The sequence below is a fragment of the Pelophylax lessonae genome (assembly GCF_965119305.1).
Source record: "Pelophylax lessonae genome assembly, chromosome: 1".
In the NCBI taxonomy this organism is placed as follows: Eukaryota; Metazoa; Chordata; class Amphibia; order Anura; family Ranidae; genus Pelophylax; species Pelophylax lessonae.
In genome coordinates, this window is record NC_138768.1 from 682,030,215 (window position 1) to 682,049,377 (window position 19,163).

At 44.0% G+C, this 19,163-nt stretch overlaps 1 protein-coding gene across 3 annotated transcripts in view; it reads left to right on the forward strand.

Moving 5' to 3' along the window:
- FNIP2 (folliculin interacting protein 2) overlaps positions 1–19,163 on the forward strand; it is a 150,389-nt gene that overhangs the window by 47,034 nt on the left and 84,192 nt on the right. For all 3 annotated transcript variants that reach the window (XM_082269043.1, XM_082269041.1, XM_082269042.1), the window contains exon 2: positions 13,953–14,079. In XM_082269043.1, coding sequence (XP_082125169.1) covers positions 13,953–14,079 — 127 coding nt within the window. The remainder of the gene's footprint in view (positions 1–13,952; positions 14,080–19,163) is intronic.

The window sequence follows — 19,163 nt, forward strand, 5'->3', positions numbered from 1 at the left end:
AAGAGGGGGATTTGTGCATGCAAGATCAAGCAGCCTTTTTACACAATGTGGAGGATTAACCCCTTAGGTTCCAGAGTTAGTATAACAAGCATACTTCATATACACACTGATTTTACTGTTGTGGGTTTAGTAACACTTTAACATTCACACTGAATAATGTGCTTCGAATGGGCATGTTTTTGGAATTTCCATTAATTCCTGTTCCCCTGGCTGAGTTTGTAAGTGAGCGGAATCTCCCCAAAACACACAGGCCTTTCTAAAAATATAACTTTCATTGGAATGGGGAAAAAACCCTTCAGTCGCAGCCTCTACCAGGTTTTTACTGTGGTCAGCACCCTTTTACAAAGTCTTCATTAGGATGGGAAGTGAGGTGAAAACTCCTAATGGGGATTTTCCCTAGAACCGCAATAAACCGGAAACTGTAAATTACACTTAGCACACAGATGTGGAGTTATTCATTATCAAATGGTGTGACGGTATTCACCATCACTGGAATTTAAAGACAGATAATTAATGGTTTGGATTGCTTCATATTTGCCAGCAATATCTCCATATAGAAATATTAAGATGTATTCCCATTTGCCATGAAATCTCTAATTCCTAAATGCTGTGTATATTACATATCTTTCAATGTCAGCAAGGTTTTCCTTTTGTTTGTGTATTGGGAATGTGGATTGCCCTGTCTCATTGTAAGTGCTAATGACCTCCTATTGTTCTGTGTCTGGCTATTGTGTACATTGATTGCCCCCTGGGGGCTTCTGTCTCATTGCACATGGCAGTCCTTCTGGTCAAGCTATCTGACCAATCCCTGCTGACTCATTTTCAAGTCCTCATTTGCATGGCTAAGGAGGACCTGAAGGAGACCACAGGTACTTTACAATTGACCAATAGGAAAGCGGTTGTTGGGGGCGGGATGTTCCAAATTCTGTATATAAGTCTTGTTCAATAAAGTTGTTGAGAGTTCTTCACCCTCAATCTAGAGTTTTGTCTCTTATTGGGCGAATCTGCTGCAAGGGATTGCTATGGTCTTCCATACTCCCTTAGAGAATCACTGAGCTCTTGTAAGAGCTTGTTCTGCTGCACTCTCTGGGGAAAGAGAGGTTCACCCACAGGAACCTGGAGCCTGGTCGTAGGTCCAGGGTGGGTAGGAGATTGCGAGACCCTAACCAAGCTGCAGCGGTTCGTGGGGTCTGAAGTGGGTACGGTGTCTGGAGAGCTTGGAGCCCTCGGGAAGCACTAGGAGCATCTGTCAATGGAGGTACCCGGTCCAGGGTGCCCTGATCCGTTACAAATGGCTTTGCTTTGATGTAAGATAAAGAGATTCCTGGGGTGATGCAAAAGTGTCAGGGTTGTTACTAGTCTGCGTATGTTTACTGCTGTATGAAAATGACAGCGGTCTTCTCAATTTCTACTTGGGACAATATTTTCCTTTTTTTTTATTTGTCCTGTCTCTCTGAATGAGCGTTTTGTGGCGATGTTTATATACCTTCACTGTTGGGAAATTTTGCTGCTTGAACAGCAGTTGATTGACCTGAAAGTTCTGTATGTTTATGGATCTGTAGTACAGAACAGTAGGATTGAAGAATCCTCTTGTAACATAAGCATTTTTGTTTTCTGTTGGAAGCTGCTATTTTTAAGGCTTCTTACACACAGTATTGAAGTTTGAGCATCTGCTTTTTTAAAATGTCATTTTAGGTGTTTGATTTGCACGTATTTGTGCATATTTGTGTGCCTATTTGCACGTATATGCACACTCCCATGCACAATATATTCAAAGGGAAATATCCTTATTTATGCTCATATGCGCAAAATACTGACCGGTAACGCAGATTTTTGCAAAATGTATTTGTTTTTTCTATTCAAGAATACACCGCACAGGTTTACATGGCTGTACAGGCACATTCTAAGCAATGGGTTGCATATTTAGATCAGCTTTTTCAATCTGCAGTGTGCAAGAGCCTAATGGCCTGTATACATGATCAGAAAAGGGTATGAAAAATACTGCTCTCGACGTGATCATACAATAATCGTGTATATATAATATTTTTATTTCATAGCTTTCGAGCGCCAATCGCAACAGTTCATCCAATCGGAAGAGCACAAAGTTTTCTCGTACAGTACCAGATCGTATGATTTTTGTTCAATCAGTACAGTTATCCTTCCCAAATACACTACAACACAATACATCACTTCCAAATTTTTATTCTGTTGTACGAAAATTTTTGTCACTTTCCTATAATCTTTATTTTCGATATGAGACTAGCATACAAAAAAAGACGATTATTCGTCCAATAATCTCATCGTGTATATCAGGCATAAGGGACCCTTATACCTGGTGTGCTGGCTGGCACGTCTATCTGTGGACACTTTGCAATCCCAGCCAAGAAAATGTGAAATTTGCAGTATAGGTTTATGGTGCAGTGTAACTAGGCTTTATCTAAATCCTGAGCTTGATCTAGTAGTCCCTTTTCATTTCTTTACCTAAATTGAGCATTGAGCATCCCTTGTCCTCAGGGTTAGGTGATCCACTAGATGAAGAGGCAGGAATTGGCTAGTACAAGTGCTGACAGGAGGTGAGCACGGGGTAATATGGGTGTGCGGTGTATTGTGAGCACTACCTAGACAATACAGAATAGAAGAGCAGCCATCAGTCTGCTCAGCAGCTTTTGTCATGAGGGTGAAGGGCGGGCAGCTCGTAGTCATCTGATAGTCTTGTGCTTTGGAATAAACCCCAAATAAAGGTGAGGGCAATATCAGTCCATTGCACACTGGACAGTTTGGCCATGCAGACTAGCAGAACAAAAGCAAGGTATTTATATTGCTTTTTTTCTTTGTATTTGCTTGCAACTTCTCGGCAGTTGTCTCATTGATTATGCTTAAATCTGTGTCCTTCCTCAATGGTTTTTGTGGCTTGTTGGCATTGGGGTTTAAGCTTGGTAAAAATGCAGAGAACTGACGTTCTTTAAACTTTAGCTTTACTTTACTTTTCTGAATGATGCACAAGGATTTTGTAGGCATTACACTTTATTCTCTGATTGCTAGCATATTGCAATTTTTCCAACTTATTATAATTTTTTTTTTTTTTTATGTTCAACTGGTGCTTTTAATTTGCAGAACAAAGTAACAGATTCACTCTAACGATGACCCTACCAGGAGCACATACTTGCTTTCCCTTCACAAGCCCTCTGCAAGCAAAGGAAAAAGCATCTGGTACTTATGGGTATAGGGAATCATGCAATTACCTCCCAGGTGACCACGCTGGCAGGTGGCTGTGGGGCAGCCAGTACTGTCACGTAAGGGAGAGGCGAAGGCCCCTTTCACATGGGCTATCCGATCCGTTCCCCTGTCAGTTTTTCAGGCGGACCTGATCCGATGCCCCATGCAGCTCTATGGAGCAGCGGATGTTAGCGGAGACATCTCCGCTGACACCCGCTGCTGTCTGATCGATCCTGTCTGTGAAATCCAGAGGGATGGAAACCCTATTTCCAGCTCTGACAGCTCCGTCTCTGCAAAGTAAGCGGAGACGGAGCTGTCATCCGCCTGCTCAGCGGGGATTGGTTGAACGATCTCCGCTGAGGAAAACTGAGTCCAGCGGGCGCACCGCCCGTGTGAAAGGGGCCTTTAGCCTTGTAAAAGATGTAAGTTGCAACTTGTAACTTACGGTGCCTTGAAAAAGTATTCATACCCCTTGAAATTTTCCACATTTTGTCAAGATTACAACCAAAAATGTAAATGTTTTTTTTTTTTTATTGGGATTTATGTGATAGACCAACACAAAGTAGCACATAAACAAAATATGGTTGGTAGTACCCTGTGAGGCGCCTCCATGAGTATTGTACGTACAATTAGAGTTTTGCCCATTGGGACTTTAGATGTAGCGCCACACAACCAGTACAAAAAACATAGTACAAGTTTATTGAGTATATGCCAGAAATGGAACTGGGAAAAAGTGCCATAATGCCAGACAATTGGCCCAAGTATACAAATCCGTTACTTACAGTAACCAAATAGTCCATGATAAATGTCATAGCATCTATGGTGACCCAACACGTTTTGGGAGTTCAGTCTTAAAAAAAAAAAATATGGTAATGAACATGGAAATGTATCAGGTAGATTGGAATCGGACTAAGGGATACAAACTCGCAAAGATGCAAGATGCTGCATGCCAAAGTCGCCCCGGCAGGCACCGGAGATGTCTAACCTGGGAGCTGTGGGTAAAGGATCCAAAATGGGCCCGCAGCGCCAAAGAGAATCCTTTACCCACAGCTCCTGGGTCAGACTTCTCCAGTGTCTGCCGGTGTGACTTTGGCATGCAGCATCATTGTGAGTATGTATCCCTTAGTGTGATTCCCACATTTCAATCTCCCTGATAAATTTCCATGTTCCTTACTGTGCTATCTCATATTTTACTTTATAGATTGTCTTTGCATCAACCCCTGAAGAGTGAGACTGAACTCACGAAACGTGTCGGGTCACCATAGATGCTATGACACATTTATCGTGGACTATTTGATTACTGTATGTAACCATGCCAATTGTCTGGCATTATGACACTTTTTCCCAGTTCCATTGCTGGCATATACAGTATCTCCCAAAAGTGAGTACACTCCCCCACATTTTTGTAAATATTTTATTATATCTTTTTCATGTAACAAGACTGAAGAAATGCCACTTTGCTACAATGTAAAGTAGTGAGTGTACAGCTTGTATAACAGTGTAAATTTGCTGTCCCCTCAAAATAACTCAACACACAGCCATTAATGTCTAAACGGCTGGCAACAAAAGTGAGTTACACCCTTAAGTAGAAATGTCCAAATTGTGCCCAAAGTGTTAATATTTTGTGTGGCCACCATTATTTTCCAGCACTGCCTTAACCCTCTTGGGCATGGAGTTCACCAGAGCTTCACAGGTTGCCACTGGAGTCCTCTTCCACTCCTCCATGACGACATCACGGAGCTGATGGATGTTAGAGACCTTGCGCTCCTCCACCTTCTATTTGAGGATGCCCCTCAGGTGCTCAATAGGGTTTAGGTCCGGAGACATGCTTGGTCAGTCCATCACCTTTTACCCTCAGCTTCTTTAGCAATGCAGTGGTCCTCTTTTGTGTTTGGGGTCGTTATGTTGGAATACTGCCCTGCGGCCCAGTCTCTGAAGGGAGGGGGGATCATGCTCTGCTTCAGTATGTCACAGTACATGTTGGCATTCATGGTTCCCTACATGAACTCTAGCTCCCCAGTGCCGGCAGCACTCGTGCAGCCCCAGCTCATGACACTCCCACCACCATGCTTGACTGTAGGCAAGACACACTTGTCTTTGTACTCCTCACCTGGTTGCTGCCACAAACGCTTGACACGCATCTGAACCAAATAAGTTTATCTTGGTCTCATCAGACCACAGGACATTGTTTCAGTAATCCATGTCCTTAGTCTGCTTGTCTATAGCAAACTGCTTTGAGGCTTTCCTGTGCATCCTCTTTTCAAAGAGGCTTCCTTCTGGGACGACAGCCATGCAGACCAATTTGATGCAGTGTGTGGCGTATGGTCTGAGCACGGACAAGCTGACCCCCCACCCCTTCGAACCTCTGCAATAATGCTGGCAGCACTCATACGTCTATTTCCCAAACACAAACTCTGGATATGGTGCTAAGCACATGCATTCAACTTCTTTGGTCGACCATTGTGAGGCCTGTTCTGAGTGGAACCTGTCCTGTTAAACCGCTGTATGGTCTTAGTCACCGTGCTGCAGCTCATTTTTAGGGTCTTGGCAATCTTCTTATAGCCTAGGCTATCTTTATGTAGAGCAACAATTCTTTTTTTCAGATCCTCAGAGTTCTTTGCCATGAGGTGCCATGTTGAACTGCTAGTGACCAGTATGAGAGTGTTACAGGGTCTCAGGTGTGAATGGGGCAGGTGCAGTGGCGGTTTCGGGCACGGGCGAACGGGGCAGCCGCCCGGGGCGGCATCATGTGGGGGGCGGCCCTCGCGGTGGTGGAGAAAAAGAAAATCATCTGATCTTTGCTGCGGGCGCCGGCGCCGCTGCCGCCACTGCTGCTGAAGGAGCCGGGCCGGCGGCTGGAGTTTGCCTGGAGCCGCTCCAGTGGAGCGGGGATTGTGCAGCAGCGTAATGCAGCAGCAGCCGTGCTCAGAACTAGCGGCGCGGGGGGGGGGGAGGAGCGGAGGAGCCGACTCAGCCGAGAGTACACTACACAGAGTGACACACACAGCACAGCAGCGGCAAGGCGAGGCGAGGTCCGAGGAGGAGCCGAGGACTCGGAGTACGTACTGTACACACACAGGCGCAGCGGCGGCGCGGAAGGCGAGGAGGGTAGTGTACACACTGACTGTACTGAGTCTGTAGTAGTCGTCACTATCACTACACATACTTGCAGTTGCAGGTAAGTTGCTCTCCGCTGTGGGTGGCGCTCTGCATTGAAAGGGGGCAATGCTGCTGTGGCATCTCTAAATTGAAAGGGGGCAATGCTGTGGCATCTCTACATTGAAAGGGGGCAATGCTGTGGCATCTCTACATTGAAGGGGGCATTGCTGTGGCGCTCTGCATTAAAGGGGGCATTGCTGTGGTGCTCTGCATTAAACGGGGCATTGCTGTGGCGCTCTGCATTAAACGGGGCATTGCTGTGGCGCTCTGAATTGAAAAGGGGCAATAATTTAGTGGGGGCAACAATGCTGTGGCACTCTGCATTTATTGGGGGCATTAAAGGGGGCATTGCTGTGGCGCTCTGCATTAAAGGGGGCAATGCTGTGGCATCTCTACATTGAAAGGGGGCATTGCTGTGGCGCTCTGCATTGAAGGGGGGCATTGCTGTGGCGCTCTGCATTGAAAGGGGGCATTGCTGTGGCGCTCTGCATTAAAGGGGGCATTGCTGTGGCGCTCTGAATTGAAAAGGGGCAATGCGTTTATTGGGGGCAACAATGCTGTGGCGCTCTGCATTTATTGGGGGCAACAATGCTGTGGCACTCTGCATTTATTGGGGGCATTGCTGTGGCACTCTGCATTTATTGGGGGAAATGCTGTGGCACTCTGCATTTATTGGGGGCATTGCTGTGGCACTCTGCATTTATTGGGGACATTGCTGTGGCACTCTGCATTTATTGGGGACATTGCTGTGGCACTCTGCATTTATTGGGGACATTGCTGTGGCACTCTGCATTTATTGGGGGCATTGCTGTGGCACTCTGCTTTTATTGGGGGCATTGCTGTGGCACTCTGCATTTATTAGGGGCATTGCTGTGACACTCTGCATTTATTGGGAGCAATGCTATGGCACTCTTCATTTATTGTTATGTTGTCATGTTATTTTTTTTTGGGGGGGGGGGGAGCGCCGGGAGGGAGTCTTGCCCGGGGAGCAATTTAATGTAGAATCGCCACTGGGCAGGTGTGTAATATTTGGTGTTATTGCTCTCACTCTAAGGAGTCACATGGCACCAGGGAGAAAAATGGCTAATTGGGCACAATTTGGATATTTTCACTTAGGTGTGTACTCATCTTTGTTGGCAGTGGTTTAGACATTAATGGCTGTGTGAGTTATTGAGGGGACAGCAAATTTACACGGTTATAGAAGCTGTACACTCACTACTTTACATTGTAGCAAAGGGTAATTTCTTCAGTGTTGTCACATGGAAAAAAAAATAAAAATATATGTGTGTTTATATATGTATATATGTGTGTGTGTGTGTGTGTGTGTGTGTGTGTGTGTGTGTGTGTGTATATGTATGTGTGTGTATGTGTGTGTGTGTGTATATATATATATAATAAAAATGTGAGGGGTGTACTTTTTGTGAGATACTGTACTCCATAAACTTGCACTATGTTTTTATTACTGGTTGTGTGGTACTTCTTAAGTCCCAATGGGCAAAACTCTGCAAACAAAGTGACGCATAATTGTGAAAGGACAATTTTAAATGGTTTTCAAAATTTATTACAAATATCTGAAAAGCATGGCGTGCATTTGTATTCAGCCGCCTTTATGCTGATGCCCCTAACTAATTAAAATCTAGTGGAACCAGATGCCTACAGAAGTTAACTAATTAGTAAACAGAGTCCACCTGTGTGTAATTTAATCTCAGTATAAATACAGCTGTTTTGTGAAGCCCTCAGAGGTTTGTTAGAGAACCTTAGGGAACAAACCGCATCATGAAGGCCAAGTAACGCCCCACACAGGTCAGGGATTAGAGGTTGTAAACCCACGTTTTTGACATTTACCTATAGCTAAGCCTATATTAAGGCTTACCTATAGGTGCTATAAATATCTCCTTAACTTGCACCGTTTAGAAGATATTTACAGTGCATGCAGCCGATGACGTCATCGGTGCATGCGCTCTGAAGGAACGGACACCCATTCCGTTCCTTCAGAACCCTATGCTGTGCAGTGATGTAATCGCGCCTCCGGCCAATCAGATGGCCGGAGGATGCGAACAAGGAAGCAGGGCGGCCGGACATATTGGCCCCCCTGTTGCGAGCGGGCGACACTGCGGGGGCTTCATTTTTTAAGGTAAGTATTTCATAATGAGCTAATATGCGATTCATACTAGCTCATTATGCCTTTTTGTCTTACAGGTTTTTTTTTGTTTTTTTTTTTGTGCGTTTACTTCCTCTTTTAAGTTTGTGGAGAAGTTTAAAGCCGTGTTCAGTTATACATAAAAATACTTTAAGCTTTGAACATCTCGCAGAGCAATGTTTAATCCATCATCCAAAAATGTAAAGTGTATGGCACAACTAAAAACCTACCAAGACATGGCCATACACCTAAACTGACAGGCTGGGCAGGGAGAGCATTAATCAGAGAAGCAGCGAAGAGGCCCATGGTAACTCTGGAGGAGCTGCAGAGATCCACAGCTCGGGTGGGAGAATCGCTGCACAGAACTATTAGTCGTGCCCTCCACAAATCTGGCCTTTTATGGAAGAAAGCCATAGGAACTCCTGTTTGCAGTTTGCGAGAAGCCATGTAGGGGACACGGCAAATGTGAAAGAAAGGGCTCGGGTGAGATGACCCCAAAATTGAACTTTTGGCCTAAAATCAAAACGCTATGTGTGGCAGAAAACTAACACTGCACATCACCCTGAACACGCCATCCCCACCGTAAAACATGGTGATGGCTGCAGTCATGTTGTGGGGATGCTTTTCTTCAGCAGGGATGGGGAAGCTTATCAGAGTTGACGGGAAGATGGATGGAGCCAATTACAGGGCAATCTTAGAAACCCTGTTGGAGTCTGCAAAAGACTTGAGACTGAGGCAGGGGGTTCACCTTCCAGCAGGACAGTGACCCTAAATCTATAGCCAGAACTACAATGGAATGGTTTAGATCAAAGTATATTCATGTGTTCGAATGGCCCAGTCAAAGTCCAGACCTAAACCCAATGGAGAATCTGTGGCAAGACTTGAAAATTGCTGTTCAGACACTCTCCATCCAGTCTGACAGAGCTTGAGCTATTTTGCAAAGAATGGGTAAAAATGTCACTCTAGATGTGCAAAACTGGTGGAGACATAGCCAAAAAGGCTTGCAGCTGTAATTGCAGCAAAATGTAGTTCTACAAAGTATTGACCCAGGGGGGCTGAATACAAAAGCTCGCCACACTTTACAGATATTGATTTGTAAAAAAATTTGAAAACCATTTTATCATTTTCCTTCCGCCTCACAATTCTGTGCCAATTTGTGTTGGTCTATCGCATAAAATCCCACTAAAATACATTTTAGGTTTTTGGTTGTAACATGACAAAATGTGGAAAATTTCAAGGGGTATTTAATACTTTTCAGGGCACTGTACATGGAGCTAAATCTCCTCACTTCCTGCAACAGCCTTATGCCTAGTACACGATGAGAAAATCTGCCGAAAAATACCACGTTCGGAGTGATCGTCCAATAATCTGATTGTTGGTACACAGCTTTCAAGAGCCGTTCACGACAGTTCATGCAAAATTATCCGTGAGGGCGAAAACTTTTCTTGTTTGCTAAAAGAACATATGATTTTCATTTTAATCAGTACAGTATTCGTCAGTAAAAAAAAAAAAAAAAAAATCGAGTGATCAAGACCGCGCACGCTCAGGAACGAAAAAAAAGAACGCATACAATCTATTACATCATCATGGGAAGTTGTCTTCGGTCTTATGAGATTTTTCGTAACTCTAGTAACCTATTTTTCTATAGGAGACTAGCTTGCAAAAACAAAGTTTGTCCCAATATTTTCTTTGTGTGTACCAGGCTTTAGGAGAGGCAAGTGCTGTACATCTAGTGGAGCTGGCAATAAAGCCTAACTCCAACTTTGCTATCACTTTAAATAGTTTGTCCAGGCCAAGCTGGCCCAAACAATTTTCCTTTTACATGTACATATAGCTGCTGTCAGCGTTCTCGTCCTGTTCTGAAGAAAAAAATCTTGGTCTGAGTGCTGTTTAGCCTTTCACAGGTACAGTAGCTTTGTATTTTATCAAATAATAGAAAGCTTCCTCTGAATGGTTAAGTTGGAGGTTGTTACATCAGCCACCTGCCTCTCCACCTTTCCCATTTAGGGGAAGCTTTATAATCCTTGCTCCAAAGAAAATTCCCAATAAGATCTTGCCAATTTCAAGCTTGAGGGTCATTCAGTCCTATTCCCTCTTGAGCAATAGTAATTATTGTAAACGTTTTTTGACCATTAGTTTTAATGTCGAAATGCTTACTGGTAACTCTATACCGAACTGTCTTGATGTTCTAAGGCATCTGTCCCCTACCTTTTTGGCAACGAGGACCGGTTTCGTGGAAGAACATTTTTCAAAGGACTGGGGTGGGGGGGTGGGAAATTGGACCACAGGTGATTTGTCAGGGCAATGGCTGGTATTAGTGCTTCAGTCATCACCACACCACGGTTGATATGGTGTCGGGATGAAGCGTGTTATTTCTATTACGTTGGAATATAAAATAGTTCAACTCACCATAATGCAGAATCAGTGGAAGCCCGGAGTGTGTCACTTGTGGCCGTCACCTGCCACTTTAACAGTTTTTAAGGACAATTTTTAAGGTGTGTGTGTGTGTGTGTGTGTTTTTTTTTTTTTCCCTGCAGAGAAAAAACTACCACACTCCAGCCTTGCAGCCTCTCCCCAGCACTACGGTGTATGACAGAGTGGGGAAATCGGCACATACGCAGTTGCTACTGTGATCTGTCCTATCCTAGACTGAGAGGGTGGGACAGTGGTGATGCGGGGCAGGCGGTGAGAGATGTAATCTATCTGCTTGCCCGTCGCACCTTGATCAGTGCAGCCTTCACAGCCCAGCTGCAAGCAGACCTGACTGGCAGCTGTCTGGGGGGTTGGGGACCCCAGTTCTTAGGCATAATGTGCTAAATTAGGATACGCTGTCCTCAATTAGTTTGCGTTCACACTGGGGGCGGCTTCAAAGTCGCCAGACTCTGAAGCCGCCCGTGCAGCCCGACTTCAGCGGGGCTTGAAAACGACTTCTCTAATAAGAGTCAATGCAAGTCGCCCCCAAAGTAGTGCAGGAACCTTTTTTTCTAAGTCGGATCGACTTGAGTTGCTCCTATTAGAACGGTTCTATTGCACTGAATGGAGCGCGATTTGTCAGGCGGCTAAGTCTCCTGACAAGTTGCCCCAGTGTGAACCCAGGCTTATTGTCAAGTATTTAAAAAATTGGTTGGTTTTGTGCCCCCATCTGCTACCAGGGCACAGTGCTGTAAATTGTTTATGGCTGATACTACATTGTTTCTACAGTGCTGACAGCCACGTATATCAGTAAAGGCAAACAGTTCAGTAGGGCCAAACAAATTAAGGGCCCATTCACACCACATGCAGTGCAATGCTTTGTTTCTGCATCAAAAAAAGCATGGAAAGCAGGTTATATGGGTTCCAATGGCCTAGTTTACACTGGTACAGTGAATTCCAGTGCTTTTCAGTTCCTGGGGGAAAAAAAAGTACAACATGCTGTGTTTTTCCTGCACAGGACTGTACTGGAATGTGGTTAAAGGCATCAAAAAATGCACCGGACCCCAGTACAGTGGAAAAAATCTGGAATAAATCAAAAACACGCATCCAGAACAGATCTAGTGGACGTTTTATTTGGTGTAAACGGGCACTTCAACTGATGACGAAGCTGGAGTTGAGCTTGACCTGCATTGGTAAAACAGAATCTTTTACAGCTTACTTGGTATCAAATTATTTTGGTTTGAAATAAACTATGTGTTCTTAATTTACATGGTTGCTGGTAAATTCGTTGAATCTATTGGTTGAGAGATCATCCTTACTAGAAATTCCAGCCCATCTCAGCCTTTGCAAGTAAACCTTACCATTCTCAATTTTGTATGCATAGGTGATGGACTGCAGCAGCAAGAAAGAGGTGAAGGGGATGTGATGAAGATATACCCAAGGAAAATCTCCCTGCTAATGTCTCAAAAGATATGATAAAATTGCCTGTCCAAACTGAAATATTAGACTTGGGTGGAACTGAACTGTTGAATACAGGCAGGCCTGAACTGGCCATAGGGCACGCTGGGCCACATGTCCTAGCAAGAGCGGCCGGTTGAGGACCGGTCCGACAGCTGGAAGAGTGGCTACCGTGGTCCGGACAGGGCTTACACAGACTGCTGTTGCCACTCCCCTCCTGATATGCGGCCATGCCTGTTTCTTCTCTCCTAACTCTTCCACCTGTGCTGATGGGATGACCTCTTTGGCAGGGCAGGAGAGTCTGAGATCTGCACCGAAAGTGGGAGTCTTTTCGAAAAAGGCTGGTAATCACCCCCTTTTTTAATATGATCCAGACTGCAACTACTCCCACTCCCTGCCCTGCTGATAGTATGACATAGTTGGCGGGCCGGGAGATGCTGGCCAGGACACACAGGATGAATCCTGCCTCTGCACTGCAGAAGATAGGACTTTGCAGGGGAGGCAGAGGGAAAAGGGGGGACACATGACTGCTAGGGGCACTGTGATTAAAGTGCAGAGGACTGGCTTCATGAATATCCTGTCATGAACTGCCCCTGCGAATGCCTGCCCCTGGTCCCTTTTTAAAAATTGTCCGCTCTGTCTAAAATGCCTGGGTCTATTTTTTTTTTTTTTATTTTTTTTTTTTGTCCCAGTCCTGAGGCTGAGTACAGGCTTTCAAGCAGGCCATAAAACACAACGGTGGTTCACTTATTCATAAACTCCTCATTACTAAATGATTTTTATTTTAAATACACACTTAAGTGCACAACCTTTGACTGGAATATAGATTGAAAAACCGATCACCAGCCAAAGATTTCCTTCACGGCCAAGTGCTTGTCTGATGTATCCTATGTGTATTATTCTGTTTTGTTCAGTAAACCCAAGACACCAGTCTTTTATTATTATTATTATTATTATTATTATTATTATTATTATTATTATTATTATTATTATTATTATTAATGGGCGATGGAACATTGGAACTCTCGTCTAGGTTGGAGGACACAGTTGGTCAGGAGAGGTTTTACAGAGTAGGCGGCTCTCACACAAGCAATAGTTAAGCTGGCCGTAGATGGAGCAATTCCTTTCTGTTCCTCACACACCCAAATAACTTGCATTATCAGAAGGAGAATGGCAGCTAACCGATTTCTTTCAGTATCGGTGGTTTCTTCAATATTCAGCTCAAAGCATTACTACTGCGTTAGGATAAACTGTACAGTACAAAAAATGCTGACTAACTCTTTATCCTTTCCTAAAGTGGAATCTATCCAGGTTTAAATAGCAAGGCTATAGTTATTTTTTTGATATTAACTAAATGGGTGTGAAACTCTCACATTTTATAGCCACAAATGGTCGCCAGCATCGAATTATCATGTGGCTTGCCTGGGTCGGTATATACATTTTGTTAATCTAAAGAAAATGCAATCCTTTCATTCTAAAGCTTATTACTATGTTACAGTATCGGCTCTTCCTGTTACCACATATCAATCTGAACGTCACTGACCAAATTCCATGTTTTTATTCACAGCTGGCCTTGTTCAGAGTTCGACTTGAATTGCATTCGCTTGATTGTTTACCAGGACTGTGAAAAAAGAGGCAGGCAGGTCTTATTCGACTCAAAAGCAGTTCATGAAATAAAAACTGAAACCACCCAGGTGAGAGGATAAATGTATTTTTCTTTTTCTATCATTTATGTAGTATCTTATAGCTGAATGTTTATTTTAATAATGTAGCCCTTCTTTCCTGCATCATCTTGGTAGAACTGAAAGACTTTGCAGGAATCGGTCTAGGTATTGATGAGCCAAGCTAGAATAGAAATAAGACTCGTCCTCTGTGTACAAGATTTGTGCTTGGTGTTGATAGGCTCTTACCTATGCAGTACTTCTACATCACAGTAATTGTTTGAAATGTAGGTGCATAGTTTAATGGTTAGCATTTGCATTACTTAAATTGGCCATTTTTTTTTCTACTTCTAAAGCCCCGTACACACGCACCGAATGTCGGCCGAACGATAGGCCGTCTTTTGTCCGGTGCTGTCCTGTCGGCTGAAAACCGCAAAAGACTGCACATGAATTTTGTCGGCCAACAACAGCCGACTGCAGAAGTAATGTCATGTGATGGTTAACTTTCCGTGTGTTTTTTCTTTTCTGAGCATGCCCAGTCTTGCTAATCGGCTGTTTGTCGGCCAAATTCTGTACTGACTGGCGAACAATCGGCCGTTCTGGTGTTGGCCAACAAATTTTAATGCCTGCACACCCGATTCTGTTCGGCCGAAAAGTCGCTGTCGGTTGTTGGAAGCATCATACTAACAAGCCGACAAGCGGCCGAATATTTACGGCCGACAATCGCTACGTGTGTACGGGGCTTAACACACTTTTCTTCTGTAACCAGCACAATATTAGTGATGCCCTACGTTTATACTCCTTTCCACCTGCTGCCATCCAGTGTCTCCGTATTGGTCAGTGAGGCTTCCAAACATAGTTATAGGCCAATAGTGTTTTAAGTGCCATCTTTGTGAATTCAGTCAGTATTTTACTCATTTCTATTCCTTAAACTGAAAATAAATCCACTAATTGAACAGTTTCCCTAAATTTAGTTTAGTTTCCCTAAAGTTACTTAAATTATGACACTTTGAGTTACCAGTGGGCTTATGTTAGTGCTCAACTGAACTGTCAAGCCATCAAATGGCTGGTGTTATAGACAATCCTGTGCAGCACCATGGCAACTTCTGATCCAACAGAGGCGAAGATGGCAACTTCTGTGCTGTAAAGGATAGGAGTGTTCAGTTCCATTTCAGTCTGCTTCTCGGAGCATTTTAAATCATGTAAATGCACCACTGGGTATGGCTGTTATGCTGACGTGCAATATGCTGTGTGTTCCCTCCTTCCCTGCCTGTCACTTCCTAGTGTGAAACCTGCCTCTCACCTCCCCCTTCTGCTGCTATTCCATGTTCCGTGTGTGATCACAATTACTGCCAGCCACGCTGTTATAACAAGATATACTACCCAGCGTGTGTGTGTTTGTTTTTTTTTAAAGCTTTTTTGTTTTTTTAAAGCTAGATACCTTATCTCACAGCGCTGATGTACGGTCCTGTGATCGCCCAGGAGAAGTCAGAGGGGAATCTCAGCCCCTCCCACTGTAGTGCTTAGATCCGGGAAGGCAATCGGTGGGCGCTCATGTCCGCACATTAGCGATGTGGGAAAAAAAAGGTATTTTAGCTGCAGAATTAAAAAAAAAATGTGTATGTATGAACCTCCGTTCTAGCCTCAAATCACGCACAGAATGATATAGGTTTTGCTGAAGAATATCCCTGTATTTGGCACCATCCATCTTTCCCTCAACTCTGACCAATTTCCCAGTCCTGGCTGTGGAAAAACATCCCCACAGCATGATGCTGCCCCCACCATGTTTAACTGTGGGGATAGTGTTCTTTGGGTGATGTGTTGGGTTTGTGCCAGACATATCGTTTTCTTTGATGGCCGAAAAGTTCAATTTTAGTCTCATCAGACCAGAGCACCTTCCTCCATACATTTTGGGAGTCTCCCACATGCCTTTTCGCAAACTCAAAACGTGCCATTTTGTTTCTTGCTGAAAGTAATGGCTTTCTTCTGGCCACTCTGCCATAAAGCCCAACTCTATGGAGCGTACGGCTTATTGTCCTCCTATGTACAGATACTCCAGTCTCTGCTGTGGAACTCTGCAGCTCCTCCAGGGTTACCTTAGGTCTCTGTGCTGCCTCTCTGATTAATGCCCTCCTTGCCCGTGAGTTTTGGTGGGCGGCCGTCTCTTGGCAGGTTTGCTGTTGTGCCATGTTCTTTCCATTTGGTTATGATAGATTTGGTGGTGCTACTGGGGATCATCAAAGATTTGGATATTTTTTTATAACCTAACCCTGGCTTGTACTTCTCAACAACATTGTCCCTTACTTGTTTGGAGAGTTCCTTGGTCTTCATGGCAGTGTTTGGTTAGTGGTGCCTCTTGCTTAGGTGTTGCAGCCTCTGGGGCCTTTCAGAAAAGGGGTGTATGTATATGTATATATGTGTGTGTGTGTGTGTATATGTGTAATATATATATATATATAATATATTTATAAAGATCATGTGACACTTGGACTTGGATTGCACACAGGTGGACATTTCACTAATTATGTGACTTCTGAAGGTAATTGGTTGCGCCAGCGTTTTTTATGGGCTTCCTAACAAAGGGGGTGAATACATATGCACATGCCAATTTTCTGTTTTTCGATTTCCTAAAAAAAAAAAAAAAAAAATTAGTTTTATGTATATATTTTTCTCATTTCACTTCACCAACTTAGACTATTGTGTTCTGATCCATCACATAAAATTCAGATTAACAAAATATTGAACTTAAGGCTGTAATGTAACAAAATAGGTAAAAAGTCAAGGGAGGTGAATACTTGGCAAGGCTGTGTATGTATAATATATACATACAGATACATGTGCATACAAACAAACACATTATATATAATAGTGTGTTTGTTATAGCAGAGGGGCTGGCAGCAATAGTGAGCACTGCCTTTACTACCACTTTAAGGTAGACCATTTTATTTTAGTGGCCTGTCTATCACACCAAAAAGGTGCATAGCAGTGCATTGCCCTGCACTCCATTGCACATGTTGAGTCATTACTGCAGGTCACAAATATGAATGGGCTTTTGGAGAAAGTAATTTGATTTGATCTTTTACTTTCATGCAACAGCAATATCTTGGCAGCCTTTTTTTTTCCTCCCCCGGAGGCTGTAGATTACACGCTAAAAGAGATTGCGTAATTTTGCCCATCTTTTTATTGTAACAAAAATAGTTATGCCATAAATTTGACATGCTGATAACTTGCACATTACTATATGACCTAACCAGTGATGTGATTAATGTGGTTTTGTGCACAATGCCTGAGAACATCACATGATAACTTGAACTAGAGCCAACTAGCAATTCATGCAACGTCTGATCATCTGCTTGTGGTCACAAATAGGTCAATGCTTAATGCCGTGCTGTCAGTGACTTTCATCCACAGTTATAAGGTCATGTGATTTGACAAGTCTGAGCCCTAATGAGATAACTGGATTATTAAGCTGTTGTACTTGTGTGTAAGAGCACACTTCTAACAAGCAATAGCAATCAAATACTTAGAGCTTTCATATTACTCTGGAACAGATCGATATTATATCCATCTATATCTCTATCCTTTTCTGATTTGTGGATGTGTACATTATCCACGATATTTGCCATTTTTGAATGTCAAAAAAAAAAAAACGTATATTTGGCATCCTGCTTTACAGTGCTAAATGGTGGTCATGCTTAAAGAGGAAGTAAACCCTCCTCTGTAACTTTTACCTATAGGTAAGCCTATGATGATGCTTACCTATAGGTACTGTAAATATCTCCTAAACATGTACCGTTTAGGAGATATTTACCTTACATGCATCCAGTGATGTCACTGGCGCATGCGCTCTGAAGGAACGGCCGCTGGTGCCGTTCCTTCAGAGCTCCGTGCCGTGACCGTCGGCTCCCGCGCGTGTGACGTCACCGCGGCTCCGGCCAATCAGATGGCCGGATGCCGCGATCCCGGAAGACGGGCGACTGGACATGTCGCCCGTCATGCAGGTAAGCGGATGGCACGGCGGCGGCTCGTTCTAAGGTAAGTATTTCATAATGAGCTAGTATGCGATGCATACTAGCTCATTATGTGTTTTCTCTTGCAGGTTGCAAAAAATAAAAAAAATCTTTTTTGGGGTTTACAACCGCTTTAACTACTTCCCGCCCGCCCTATAGCAGATTGACGGCAGGAATGTGGTTATATTATCCTGACCGGACGTCATATTACCGGGGGCGTGCAGAGCGGCGATTGGTGATGCGAGGTGTCAGCCTGACACCCTGCATCTCCGATTTTGGTAAAGAGCCTACTGACGTAGCTCTTTACCATGTGGCCAGCCGTGTCCAATCACGGCTGGTTACATAGTAAGCAGGAAGAGCCGTTGATCGGCTTTCCTTAGTTCGTGCCTGACAGGCACGAGTAAAGGAGCGCCGATCGGCGGCTCCCCTGACAGGGGGGGGGGGGTCACTAGAACCACCAGGGATGCCCACCTATGACCCCAGGGATGCCCACTATGGCCACCAGGGATGGCAATCAGGGCTCAGGGAGCCCCCCATTGCCCTCCCCATCAGTGCTGCCCGCCAGTGCCCTCCCTATCAGTGCTGCCCACCAGTGCCCATCATTGCCGTCTTTCAGTGTCGCCCACCAGTGCCCATTATTGCCCACCAGTGCCGACTATCAGTGCCCACCAGTGCTGCCTATCAGTGCCTCCTCATCAGTGCAGTCTCATCCAGTGCTCATCAGTGCAGGAAAAAAATTATTTATTTACAAAATTGTATAACCTAAACAAAAAAACTTTTTTTTTTTTTTAATTTTCTCGGCCTTTTTTTATTTGTTTAGCAAAAAGGAAAAAACCCAGAGGTGATCAAATACCACCAAAAGAAATCTCTATTTGTGGGGGGAAAATGACATAAATTTGGTGTAGGTACAGTTTTGCATGACCGCGCAATTGTCATTCAAAATGCAACAGCGCTAAAAGGGGAAAATTGGCCTGGGCAGGAAGGGGGTGAAAGTGCCCTGTATTGAAGTGGTTAAGGCTCCATTCACACCCGAGTGTATTGTTTTTCAGGCAATTTTTTTTGCAGGTGTTTGGAGGCAGGCATTGACATCTAACATAAATGCCTGTA